The 13,548-nt window shown below is 32.9% G+C and overlaps 1 protein-coding gene across 3 annotated transcripts in view; it reads left to right on the top strand.

Annotated features, from left to right (window-relative positions):
- The window catches only part of ATP6V1H (ATPase H+ transporting V1 subunit H), a 117,441-nt gene that overhangs the window by 71,660 nt on the left and 32,233 nt on the right, over nt 1-13,548 (top strand). For all 3 annotated transcript variants that reach the window (XM_079136751.1, XM_079136749.1, XM_079136750.1), the window contains one exon: nt 9,377-9,478. In XM_079136751.1, the coding sequence (XP_078992877.1) occupies nt 9,377-9,478 (102 nt within the window). The remainder of the gene's footprint in view (nt 1-9,376; nt 9,479-13,548) is intronic.

Here is a 13,548-nt window from a genome sequence, read left to right as displayed (position 1 = left end):
TTTTAACCCAGACCCTAAAAGCTAGAAGGGCCAGAACATCATCTTTCAAGCTCTGAAAGACAACAATGCCAACCAAGAATCTTATACCCAGCAAAGCTTATCTTCAGATTTGACGACGAAATAAAATCCTTCCATGCTAAACAAAAGCTAAAAGAATTTAGATAAAGAAAGCCAGCATTACAGAACATTCTCAGCGAAATATTCCATAAGGAAGAGATGAAAAACAATGATGTAAATCAGCAAAGGGAGGAACTACCCTAAAGGAACAGCCAAATAAAAGAGAAACCAAGTTGTGTCAAAAAACAAAAATGAGCCAAAAGACTGGGAATACAAATCATATTTCAATAATAACCCTGAATGTTAATGGCCTGAACTCATCAATCAAAAGACATAGACTGGCAAATTGGATTAAAAAGAAAGATCCAACAATATGCTGCCTGCAAGAGACTCATCTCATAGAAAGAGATACCCACAGACTAAAGGTGAAGGGATGGGAAAAACATACCATGCACATGGACTCAGCAAAAAAGCCAGAGTATCCATCCTCATATCAGATAATGTGAACTTCAAGCCAAAGTTAGAAGGGATAAAGAAGGACATTTCATACTGCTTTAGGGAAGCATAAATCAGCAAGACATAACAATCATAAATATCTATGCCCCAAACAGTGGCTCATCCATGTACGTCAAACAAATCCTTCTCAATTCCAGGTATCAAATGGACCACAATACGATAATACTAGGTGACTTTAACACACCTCTCTCCCCACTGGACAGATCTTCCAAACAAAAATTGAACAAAGAAACCATAGATCTTAATAACACAATAATTTAGACTTAATGGACATTTATAGAATATACCATCCAACAAAGAGCGAATATACTTTCTTCTCAGCAGCACATGGATCCTTCTCTAAAATAGACCATATATTATGCCAGAAAGCTACTGTTAGCAAATACAAGTAGAGATACTACCTTGTATTCTATCAGATCATAATGGATTAAAATTAGAAATAAATGACAGAATAAGAAACAGAAACTACTCCAACACCTGGAGATTAAATAATATGCTATTGAATGATGAATGGCTAACAGAAGACATCGGGGGGAAAAATTCTTAGAGGTAAACGAGAACAAAGATACAGCATATTTCTGTCTCTGGGACACTATTAAAGCAGTTCACTTCAGATAGAGCACTAATCTCCAGAATATATAAAGAACTCAAAAACTCTACACCAAGAATACAAATAACCCAATCAACAAATGGGCTAAGGAAATGAACAGACACTTCACAGAAGATCTGCAAACTATCAACAGATGAAAAAATGTTCAACATCTAGTAATAAGAGAAGTGCAAAACTACCCTAGATTCAGTCTCACCCCAGTTACCAATGGCGATTATCAAGAATACAAGCAACAATAATAGGTGTTGGCGAGGATGTGGGGAAAAAGGTACACTCATACATTGCTGGTGGGGTTGCAATTGGTGCAGCCACTCTGGAAAGTAGTGTGGAGATTCCTCAGAGAACTTGGAATGGAACCACCATTTACCCAGCTATCCCACTCCTTGGCCTATACCCAAAGGACTTAAAATCAGCATACTACAGTGATACAGCCACATCAATGTTCTTAGCTGTTCACTTCACAATAGCCAGATTGTGGAATAAACCTAGATGCCCCTCAGTTGATGAATGGATAAAGAAACTGTGATATATATATATATATATATATATACATACACACACACACACACACACAATGGAATATTACTCAGCCATAAAGAATAATAAAATTACGGCATTTGCAGGCAAATGGATGATATTGGAGAATATCATGTTAAGTGAGATAAGCCAATTTCAACCAAAGGATGAATGATCTCACTGATAAGCAGATGATGATACATAATGGGAGGTGGGAGGGGGGCAAGAATGAAGGAAGGAGGTACTGTATAGAGGGAAAAGAGGTGTGGGAGGGGTGGGGGGAGGAAAACATAACAGAATGAATCAGACACCATTACCCTATGTAAATGTATGATAACACAAATGGTATGCCTCTATTTCATGTACAAACAGAGAAAGAAGATGTACCCCATTTGTTTACAATAAAAATAAATTTAAAAAAAATACCACACTGTCTTTGACTATTGTAACTTTAGAGTAAGTCTTGAAATTGGTAGGGTCAGTCCTATGATTTTGTTGTTCTTCATTATTGTACTGACCTTTCTGAGTCTTTTGTCTTTCCCTAACTAAACAAATAGAAACAAGATTTAATTTGTCAAAATCCACAAAATAATTTTTATTGGAATTACATCGAGTCTATAGATCCAGTTGGGAAGAATTGACATTTTCACATTATTGTATCTTGCTGCTTAGGAACATGGAATCTCCATTTATTTAGATTTTCTTCAATTTCTTTCATTCGTTTTCCTCATGTAGATCTTTTAAATATTTTGTTGGATTTATACCTAAGTATTTCATTTTTGGAGGGTGCTAACAAATGGTGCTGTATTTTTAACTTCAAATTCTAATTGTTCATTGATGGTGTATAGGAAAACTGTTAAGTGTTAACTCTATATGCTGTATCTTTGCTGTAGTTCCCTTTTTGGCTTATTATTACACTAGCTGTACTTCCAATATGATAGCAAATATGAGTGATGAAAGCATCTAGTGTCTCACCATTCAGTATGATTTAGTTGTAGATTTTTTTGCACATCATCTCTATCAAGTTAGCAAAGTCCTTTTATTCTTAGTTTACTGAGAATTTTCTCTTTATCACGCCTGGATTTTGAAGTTTGTCAAATGATGTTTTGTACCTATTGATGATATGTAATTTTTCTTCTTTAGCCTGTTGATAGGATGAATTATTTTAATTGATTCTCAAATATCGAATCATGTTTGCATGCTTGGAATCAGTCCTGCTTAGTCATGATGCATAATTCTTTTTATACTGTTTGATTTGATTTGTTAGTATTTGTTGAGGGCTTTTTTTTTTTTTTTTTTTTTTTTTTTTTTTTTGCATCTGCTAATGATAAATAGTGCTCTGTAATTTATCTTTCTTATGATTATTTATCTGATTTTGGGATTATGGTAATGTTTGTCTTATAGAATGATTTAAAAAGTATTCCTTCTGCTTCTGTTTTTTGGAAGATTTTGTAGAAAATTGGTGTCATTTTCTCTTTAAATGTTTGACAGAGTTCACTTCTGAAACTGGGCCATTGTTTTCTGTTTTGTAAGATTCATTCTTGAATTTCTTTAATAGATACAGATAGTTTTAGATTAGCCCAAGTGCTGTGACTCCCCTCCCCCTGAAGTTGGGCCTCTAGGAGGACTTTTTTTCCGCTTTCAAAGCTAGTCGTCAATCGATCTTCAGCAGTTAGTCAGTTATACTTGAAATATTCCTGCCAGCAGTAACTTCTGCTCTCAGTAAGCTCTGATTCTCTGTGTTTACCTCTCTCGAGCTTACATGGTAATAGTGTACACTTATATATACCTCAGTTCTCTGATGAATTTAAGAAGAGTTCATTTTCAAGCTTTTTAGTTGTGAGGAAGGGGTCTTGACCTCCATGCACTTTGTATGTTGAATGGGATACTAGCAGTCTATTATTTTTCTTAGATAGTTTTGCCTGTTTTTGGTCCCTTGCCATTTCTTAAGAATTTTAGAATCCCCTTGTTAAATTCCATAAATAAGCCAGTTGCAACTCTAGCAGAGATTATGTTGAAGCTATAAATAACTCGTAATGATATTTAATACATAGATTCTAAATAAGAGTTTTCCTGGTCTTTTAGATCATGTTTCTTTTGACCATTCTTTAAATTTTTAGAGTGCAAGTTTTACATTTCTTTTGTTAAATTTATTCTAAATATTTTTTTCTTTTAATGCTAGTACAAATGGAACTTTCCTTAATTTCATTTTCAATTACTTGCTGCAAGTTTAAAGAAATATATTTGATTTTTATGGGTTGATCTCATATTTTTCAGTCTTTTGGAACTCTTTTTGTTAATTTCAAAAGCTTTTTAATTGGATTCTTTTGCATTTTCTAATATAAGATTATGACATTTGCAAATAGAGAGTTTTACTTGTTACTTTCCAATCTGAATATATTTCTGTTTCTTGCCTAATTGCTTTGTCTAGAATCTCTATTATGCAAATGTCTTTCTGAATTCTTTATTTTATTCCATTATCTATCTGTTCTTACTCCAGTACTACATTAATTGTCATGCTTTATAGTGAGTCATTATATGAGTGTTCCAAATTTGTTGTTTTTCCAAGGTGTCTTGGATTTTGCCTTTTATGTTTCCATATGTATTTTAGAATCAACTTGTCAAGTAAATGGTCGTAATGAGATTTTGACTCAGATGAAATCAGTAGTTCATTCTAGAAGGAACTGATATTAAAAAAACTTGCTATAGTCCTTCAGTCCATGAACATGGCACATTCCTTTGTTTATGTAGGATTACTTTCAGATAATGTTATGGTATTGATTATATTTCATTATATTTATTTCAGTGCATTTGGTTTTTTTGATGTTCTTACAGATGGCTTTTATAATTTTTCACTTTGTACTTCAGTTTCCATGAAACTTTTCTGTAATAATAGCAATAGTTTATATTTGTACTATTCAGTACAGTAGTTTATGGCCAAAGAGTACTTGATATGTTGCTGGTATCACCAAAAACCCCTAATTTTAGAATTTATTTTTTTATCAATTTAACTTTAAATAGCTACATGTAGGACTGGGATGTAGCTCAGTGGTAGATCACTTGCCTATATAGCCATACATGATTAGTGGCTGCCATATTGAACAGTGTAGTCTGAGACAGAAAGAGAAAAGGTAAGTATATGTATTTGATGAAATATATTTAGGCATGTATGTATCTCTTGTTTAGACCTTATTTCTAGGTATAATACACATAATAAGAGCCTTTGAAGTGCACATCCTGTTTCCTGGCATTAGGTTTTAATTCTTATTACTCCATCATATCGTTCTTTTTTACCTTTGTATGATCCTTTTTGATTTTTCTGAATAACCAGAAACAGTGGTATGTCGTTTCTTTTGTTTCCATGATGATGATGTTTGAAATCATTGTTCATCATATTCCTGAAAATTAGTTGCATAGGATGATTGAAGGGAAGGGTATACTAGTGCTGTTCTTTAAACTATCTGATAAGATAGATTCAGATGCAGTCATTACTTAATGCTGCTATTTTAAAAGCACTGTGAGGGCTGACCTTTTTATCTGTGGAGAACCACACTTATGTCAGGCTATGACCTATTTTTGGGTAATTTCAGAATTAGCAAGTATGTGATATGTTTGTTTTTTCCTCTGTCACCTTTGAGTACAGTGGTATTCAGAAAATATCTTGGAGCTTTTATGTTATAGTTTTGAAATAGGTATGTGTTTTGAATTAGAAAATATCCTGAAATATCAAAAACCATGGAGATGATAGTTAAAAGCAAAGCCAAAGAGCAAACAAGTTTATAAAACAGGGAAACATTGTGAAAGAGAGCAGAGCAAATTTGTTGAGTGATCAATCAGAAGAATAGCTTAAATTTGATTTTGAATTTATATATAGACACTTTAAGATAGCCTTTCTAACAAACATCAGAGTTGTAAGTCATGTTTGTTTTAACTACAAAGCTGTGGTATGTTGCTCTCTGGGTGCCATTGGAATATTTGACAGAATCACAGCTTGTAGTTAAAGTGATAGAAGTTTAGATTATGATTGATGAATCTATTGTTGACTTACAAACTGCACTCAGAGATGACTTGGGAGGGAACTCTTTTTACTTATCCAAAGAGTATTTTTTATAACCTATTTTGAACATTTCTATCAATGATTTAAATATTAGAAATAGAAATCACACTTAACAGACTTACGGATAGTAGGAAGGTGCTTTCATTGTTGCTGAATCTATTCACTGGACTAAATGACCCCCCAAATAAAATCATTTCTTTTTTTTTTTTTAAACTAAACCCTTTTTTAATAGCTTTATTTTGTTTATTTATATGTGGTACTAAAGATTGAACCCAGTGCCTCACACCTGCTAGGTGAGCACTATACCACTGAGACACATCCCCATCCCCATTAAAATAATTTCTGTGTTTGGTAGATTTGACTAAAAAGTTTCTGTGATTCCTTCTAATTCTAGTGTTCTTTGAGTCTAAGACTGTTTTCAAATATTAATGGGATCATGTTCAAATGTAAATTCTAACTCAGTATGTTTTAGAGGAGGGCCTGTGATTCCAAGTGTCCAGGAGGTACCATTGCTGTTGGTTTTACATCATATTTCAGGTATAAGGAGTTCAGCCACATGGAAGATGATTTAAGACAGGGATTGACACACTTTTTTTTTCTATAGAGACCCAGATGTTATATATTTTATACTTGTTGAATCATTTACTCCCTGTCTCAACTATTTAACTTTTCCATTATGGTGACAAAGCAGCTATGAATAATAAGTAAACTATGAGCATGGCTTTGTTTCAGTAAAACTTTATTATAAAGGGAGATGGCAACTAAATTTGACTTGAGCTATAATCTGCTGACTTCCCTCCAGTTTGAGGTATTCAGAACAAGTATTATGTTATGCTTAAGAACTTTTAACACAATTTGCTTATAATTTCCTAAAGCCATATTTTATTAAAATATATTGACATTAAATGTTTTCAGTTGAATTTAACTTAACTTTAGGATAACTTGTAAATTGTCCTGTTATAAAAGACATGCATTATTTGAAGTGTTCAAAACATAAATATATGGAAAATTGAATGTATGTCTTATTTCATCTTTTTGTTTTCATATGCTGGAGTTGAAGGAATTGCTATCAGGGTGTAGTTGTGCTGTGTGTGTGTGGCTGGACAGTTGGCAGATAATAATTAAGATTTCAGTTTCACCTTTTTCAACATCATTTCAAGATTTGAAATGTTGAAAGGCATATTAACTAACTTCTCTGACTTTCATCATTTATGGGTGTTACGGAGAACATATTTACAGTTTGAAACATGCATAATATGTATAATAAGTGGTCATTCCTTTCTTCTTTATAGCTTGGAAATACAAATTTCCCATTTAATCCAGAAAATAGAAGGTGTGCAATTACTTCACGATGAAATGTTTTCTTGATTGACAACAGGAGTCTTTATCAGTGCTTCCTGTTAATAGATTTTAGCTAGCTGATAGGCTAAGATGTGACAGGGAAAGGTATTCAGCGATCTTAGGCCTCAGTCTTAGAAGACATTGCCAAATAAATGTTATCTAGAAACCAAAGTAAGCAAATTTCATAGATTGATAAAAATTTTGAACAAATATAGGGTTGCTCTCATGTAGTTGCTGTAATGCAAATAATAAAAGCAAAGATAGTTGTGTTTTGTTTCCTACTAAGATTTTAAGAAATAGGACATATTTTGTAAATGAATGGTTTGTATACAAATGAACCACTCAGCGGTTTCAATTTTTTTTATGAAATATTTTAAAATAATTAGCAATTCCAAGGGATAATAACATCTTAAGCATCTTGATAAAATTAGATAACCTTTTTTAATGTGTGTATTGTTAAATCTATGAAATCCAAATTATGTCAAATAGACTTGGTCCAAGTCATTCCAGCACTCCTGAAGGCATATACAGCTAAAGAGAACAGTTTTCTTCATTGCTCTTCCATCTCAGATTGCTTCCTGGGGGAACCAGAACCAAAGGTAGACTCTTCAGTGTTCTTTTGGGGCCTAGGCATACTTCATCTGGGTAAATATAATGAATGCTGATAAGTGATGATGAATTTTTCTACATTCGCCATCATACTAAGGGTGTTTAAGAGTGTTAGTTTGCTACTTTTTTTACATATTACAACTTGGAGTCACTTAAAATGACTTAGTCTCTCTCTCTCTCTCTCTCTCTCTCTCTCTTTTATTTGTACTGGGAATTTAATCAGGACCTTGTGCATGCTAGGCATGTACTCTGCCACTGAGGTACACCCCCAGCCCTGTTGTAGACATTTTAAAGGTGGTGTACGTATACATCCTTGTGGAAATGTGAAAACATTTCTGTAAGGAAGTGTTCTAAAAATAGAATTTCTGGGTCTGTGTATGTTATATTCCGTCAGGAGCTGTCAAAATTATTTTTCCCATTTGGCATCACCAATCTAATACTTAAATTATTTATTTATGTTTTTCTTATGAGTTTTTGTTGGAGCATCTTTTGAATAGTCAGTATGGTTCCAGTTGTTACATACATTGGCAAATAAAAGTCTTTATTTTCATTAAGCTTACATTGTATTTGGGAAAGACTAAACAATCAAGGAAATAGAGAATGTAATGGTGAGTGGCAATTAGTACTCTGAAGCAAAATGAGGTATGAGAAGAGTATCACAGAGAGTCCTCTCTTAAAGTGATGGAGCTCTTAAGCCAAAGGGTACATTTGAGCTGAGAGCTGAATAAATTTTTTTTTTTTCAATTCACTACTGAGTTCAGTTTGGTAATTAAGGTTTCTATGTCTTTACTTCTGAGTGACTATATCTGAATATTAAAAAAACAGTTGTTTTTATGTTAGTGTTCTACCTAGCTATTTCAGCATTACTTACCCTGATTGGTTATTATAGTTATTCTCTGCTTGTAGAAGGAGGTGAGAAGTTTCCCATTCACATTTCTGGACCCTTGAACAGTTTGACAGATATGATGTGCTTCTTGAATAGGAGGAACGCATTCCTTCTCCAGCTCCTTGGATTCTGAGCAGCATCACCCAAGGACTGTACATCAGCTGGGTGGTTGCACCCTCTGCTTCAATCCCTAGTTCATAGTTTCAGAATACCTGTGAGGCTCCTACAGAAGTTTTACTCTGTGTGGTTGCATGAGGGAAACTATTAGATAAGCAAAAGAGTCAAAAGGATGGATTTAGGCTGCCATCTTCTTGAAAACATTCAGTTGCTTTAGCAATTAGATTTAGTCCCAGTCTTTTATTAGAGATAGGGCAAGAGAGAGTGTCTTAGTGCTCAGTCTAACATCTTGATTGTAGAGAGCCGAGAAGAATCTGTCCCAAAACTAACAATTGGCCCTCTGATTTACAAGTGATTTATTTAACAAATATAATTAACAAAGATCCACTGATAGTCTTATATTAAAATAATTTTACTCATATTCTGTCTTTCTTTAAAGGCACAAGGAGCCTGTGATATTTTGGGACTCAAGCATGGTATATGTTGTGAATCAAGTTAAGCTGTTACATATGTATAAAGGCTTAAAAACTGCTAATTAATGCATAATAATGAAGTCCTTAGAAGAATATGATTATGTTTATAAACATCTACTTTGAAGAGGTTAGATTATGCCTGTGCTCTGTAGAAAAAAATAGAATTTGATCTCTGTGAATTAAATTTATTACAGAATCTTGACAAAACTTCTGGAGGTGTCAGATGATCCACAGGTCTTAGCTGTTGCTGCTCATGATGTTGGAGAATATGTACGGCATTATCCACGAGGCAAACGGTAAGAGAAAATGATTAATTTCATTTGGATTTCTTGAAATCTTCAACATAGAATCCTAAGTAATGTGCTTATGTAAAACAGAGTGGTTTAGTAGAGGAACTAATTGAGTAATGGAATCAAGATTACCATAATAGTGGGAATTATGATAAAAACAATTAAAAATCAGTAGTATAAAAATATAAGAGCACTTGCAGTAATAGTATTATGTAGTAGCTATCAGAGATCACATTAGAAATTTCATGTTAAGATTTTTCTGGTTCGTATAATTCAATTCAATAATCTTTTTGTGAGCACTAGTTATTTTTCTACTACTATTCGTAGTTACAGAGATGAATTATGTGCTGCGATTGACCTTAGCAAGTTCAAAGTATAATACAACATCTTTAAAGAAAAGTTACAGTGGAAACATAATATTGAAATTATATAGTTCAAAGTGTTATGGAGACAAGTCAGGTGTTAGAGAGGAGGTGATTTTGGTCACATGATTAAATGCACTTAGATACATTAACAACAAAAAGATGTACAGGTTTTCTAGGAAAAAATTAGAAAATCAGGGTGCCATTATTATATCAAGGAAAAAACATTAAATGGGACAAAAGGGCTGTTTTATTTTGTATGGAAAAGCTGTGTTTTAATTGTTGTAATTCCACTTGATAATTGGTTCTTTATTCCATAAAATTGGAAAGATAATATTCCTTTCTAATGAGGTCAGTGAAGTTATTCCAAATACAGTGTTTAGAACAGTGTACAATAAATAATAATTATCGACTGCTTTTGTTATTAGCAATGTTAATATATTCATCAAAGTTCTATTAGGAGAATATATATACATATATACCCACAGATTTATCATATTTATTCAGTAACAGTGTTGAAATTAACAAACTCGGTACCTCTTAGAATGTGAGAAAAAAATTGGTGGAGCTATGATTGTATTTGAAGATTTTAGCATTCCATAATTACTCATGACTACTTCTTTGTCCTTATTATTTATAAATACTTAAACATCATAAAACAAGCCTGTACGTGACTTGAGGGAGATGCTTATCTTAAAAAGCATAGAAGCACAGTATTCTGTATAATATCTCCATTATGTAAAATTTTGCAATTAGTATGATGATAACCTGATTATATTCCTTCTCCCAACTAGAGTGTGAACTTCTCAAAAGTAGCAATTATTATCTGACTAGGCATAGTACTCACCATATAGTAGGGCATAATAAGTGCTGAAAGAGTTGCCAAAAGAATTCATACTTGTTCTCTTAAAAAACAGATTTATGTCAGGTAAGTATTTCTTATTTCCTTTGTTCCAAGCCTAGCACAGCACATGCAAGTAGATTGTTTTGATAGTGGCACAAACCTTTTATCCACCAAACCCAATTAATTTCTGTCTTGAAAATTATAGTTTCATGAAAAGTAATAAGTGCTCATTATAGGAAACTTGAAAACTACAGAAAAGAATAATGAAGGAAAAACAGCACCCTGATACTGCAAACCATGAGATGAATATAACAACTTCCCCTATGCATATATATTTTTTGTTCTAAAACTGTGGTCATGTAATATCTCCTCTTTTATCCCTTGCTTTTAGTTGTTTATGTCAATATTTCCCATTTAATTTTAAAAATATAATCTAATGCTACCTAGTTACCTGTATTTCAGCTTCTAATTTTTATTATTGGAAATTTGGTTTGTTTCCAATTTTTTATTATTATTAGAATGGACTATCTTTGCATTTTGATTACTTTCCCTTTGCTGGGTCCCTGAAATAGATTTAATGAAAATGAAGCATGTGAGTGCTTTAAAAACATTATTAAATGTAGGCCAGGCCAATTCAGACTCTTCATTAACAATATATGAGAACATTGTTTTCATGATGTTCACTATAGCGCCAAGTGTTGTTGTTTTTCCTTTAACCTCTTGTAGGAGAAAATGGCATCTTGTGATTTTAATTGATACTTTGACTACTTACTTGATTTAATAGGAATATTAGCATTTAAGATAAACATTTTAAAAATTTGATATTTACATTATTATGTCAAGCAGGAGCATTATTATGTTAAATTACATTATTACATTAACAACTTCTGTTTGTAATTTCTTATCATACAGAAATTTCAGTTATTACATAGTGAAAATTGTTCATGAAATCATTAATGACCATTTTGAGTGTTGCCCCTTGGAGCCTTGTGGTTTCTTCTAATACTTTTATGCTTAGAAAGTGCTTCCCTATTTTACCTTTTTATTTTTTAAAGAATTTATGACCTTCCTAATTCAAGGGGGACAAAATAGGTGTGGTTTCTGTGCTCATTGAACTTAAGGGCTCTAGAGGGCATATTGGTACATAGATACAGAAGTATTCACTTCATGTAAATGGTATCATGCCTGAAACTTAATAACTAGTTTTTAATAATATGCATGGAATCATAATATAGTGATATAATTTCATTAGCCTCTAAACAATTCTAAACAATAGACTCCTTATCAGAATATTTTATAAAAACTCATCTGAATCAAACTATATTAAGAGGGAAAAAGACCTTTAGAACAAATATAGTTCTGTGCTTTGTAGGATATTTAAAGTATATTCTAAAATTACATTTCTCTGTTTCACCAGCTGGTGCATTCCTCAAATGTTCTGAACTTAATAATCATGTATTATGATATCAAAGTTTTTAAAGCTTAATGTGCTATTTTATTGACTCAATGTGTTTTGAAATATAGTTAGCAAGGTTATCCATATTAGACAATTGCTAAAAAATGAAGTACTTGAATCTTAATTCCAAATTAAATCATCAAAATATTCTTTTATTAGAATGATCTCTCATTGAAATCTGCCAACTGGAAGATTCTTTTCTCAGTTTTTTTCTTCCCAAGCATATTGGATATATTTATAATCTGAATGTAATTGGTGCTTCACTTGCTTCTGGAATTGAGAAGACAAGAAATGACCATTTATTTTATAGCTGTGAGTTTCAGTGGGTAGATTATCTCTACTCTAGGACCTGCTGGATTCTGTGAGGTGGAGAACAGAAGCATGTAGATTGAAAATGAATGCTTTCAGTAAATATGTGTATACACATATCTGATATCAATTATTAAAAGCAAAGTTCTACAGTTTTCTTGGCTGGTCCTAGTATGAGAAGATAGTATGAGAGGCAGAGATTTAAAATGTCAGAAACAATCCTTTGTATTTTCCTTGGTAATACATTTGTCATGGGAGTTACAGGAGATTAAAAAAATAGGGTGCATTGAGCACAGTGTCCAACATGTAGAATAGTGCTCATATTTTTATTATAAATGATATATGATCCCTTGTTTTTTCAATCATCATATTTTATGCATAATATGGCAGCTTTCTGAGACTGTATGTTGATTCTCATTATTGGCAGATTTTAGATTGGTAAATTTCACTACCTACTAAAATGAATTTGTAATCCCCATATCAACACTCATGGGACTCTTGTGTTCAATCATGGACCTGTATAGAGTGGTGAAAAGTTGAGTCATCAGTGGACACATTTTCAACTGAGATAGAACAAGGCTATGATCTGTCTTCTTGTGTTTCCTCTCCCACTATCAATGAGAATCATTTACATGGTCTATTTAGTGCCACATTGTTTGCATATCTGGGTCTTGTGGGCTTTTTTTTTTGTTATTGATTTTGTTGTTTAAAATGGTTCCCCAGTGTAGCAGTATAGTGCTGAAGTACTCAGTAGGTTCCTAGGCCTAAGAGGCTGTTAAGTGCCTGTGGAGAAAATGTGTGTGTCAAATAAGTTTCTTTTAGGTAGGAATAATAGTGCTGTTGACCATAAGCTGAATGTGCAGAGCAAGCCCCGGGAACAAGAAGTATGTTATCCTGCTCTCTGAAGCTAGGCACGAGCTCCAAATGAGCCTGTAAAGGGCCTTGTCGACTATTTTAAGGATTTAGATCCTTTTGTTAAGAGCAGTGGTAGTGACTGAATTATTTTAAGCATGGAAAATCATATTCAGTATTTTGCAAAGATCACTTGGATTATAATAGTGAGGAGCTTGGGTTGAAGGGAAGTAGCAAGTAGTCTTGGTGTCAT

Source organism: Sciurus vulgaris, assembly GCF_902686455.1.
Source record: "Sciurus vulgaris genome assembly, chromosome: 1".
NCBI classification, from domain to species: Eukaryota; Metazoa; Chordata; class Mammalia; order Rodentia; family Sciuridae; genus Sciurus; species Sciurus vulgaris.
The sequence above is the reverse complement of the archived record's forward strand: the minus strand, read 5'-3'. Positions and strand labels throughout refer to the sequence as shown.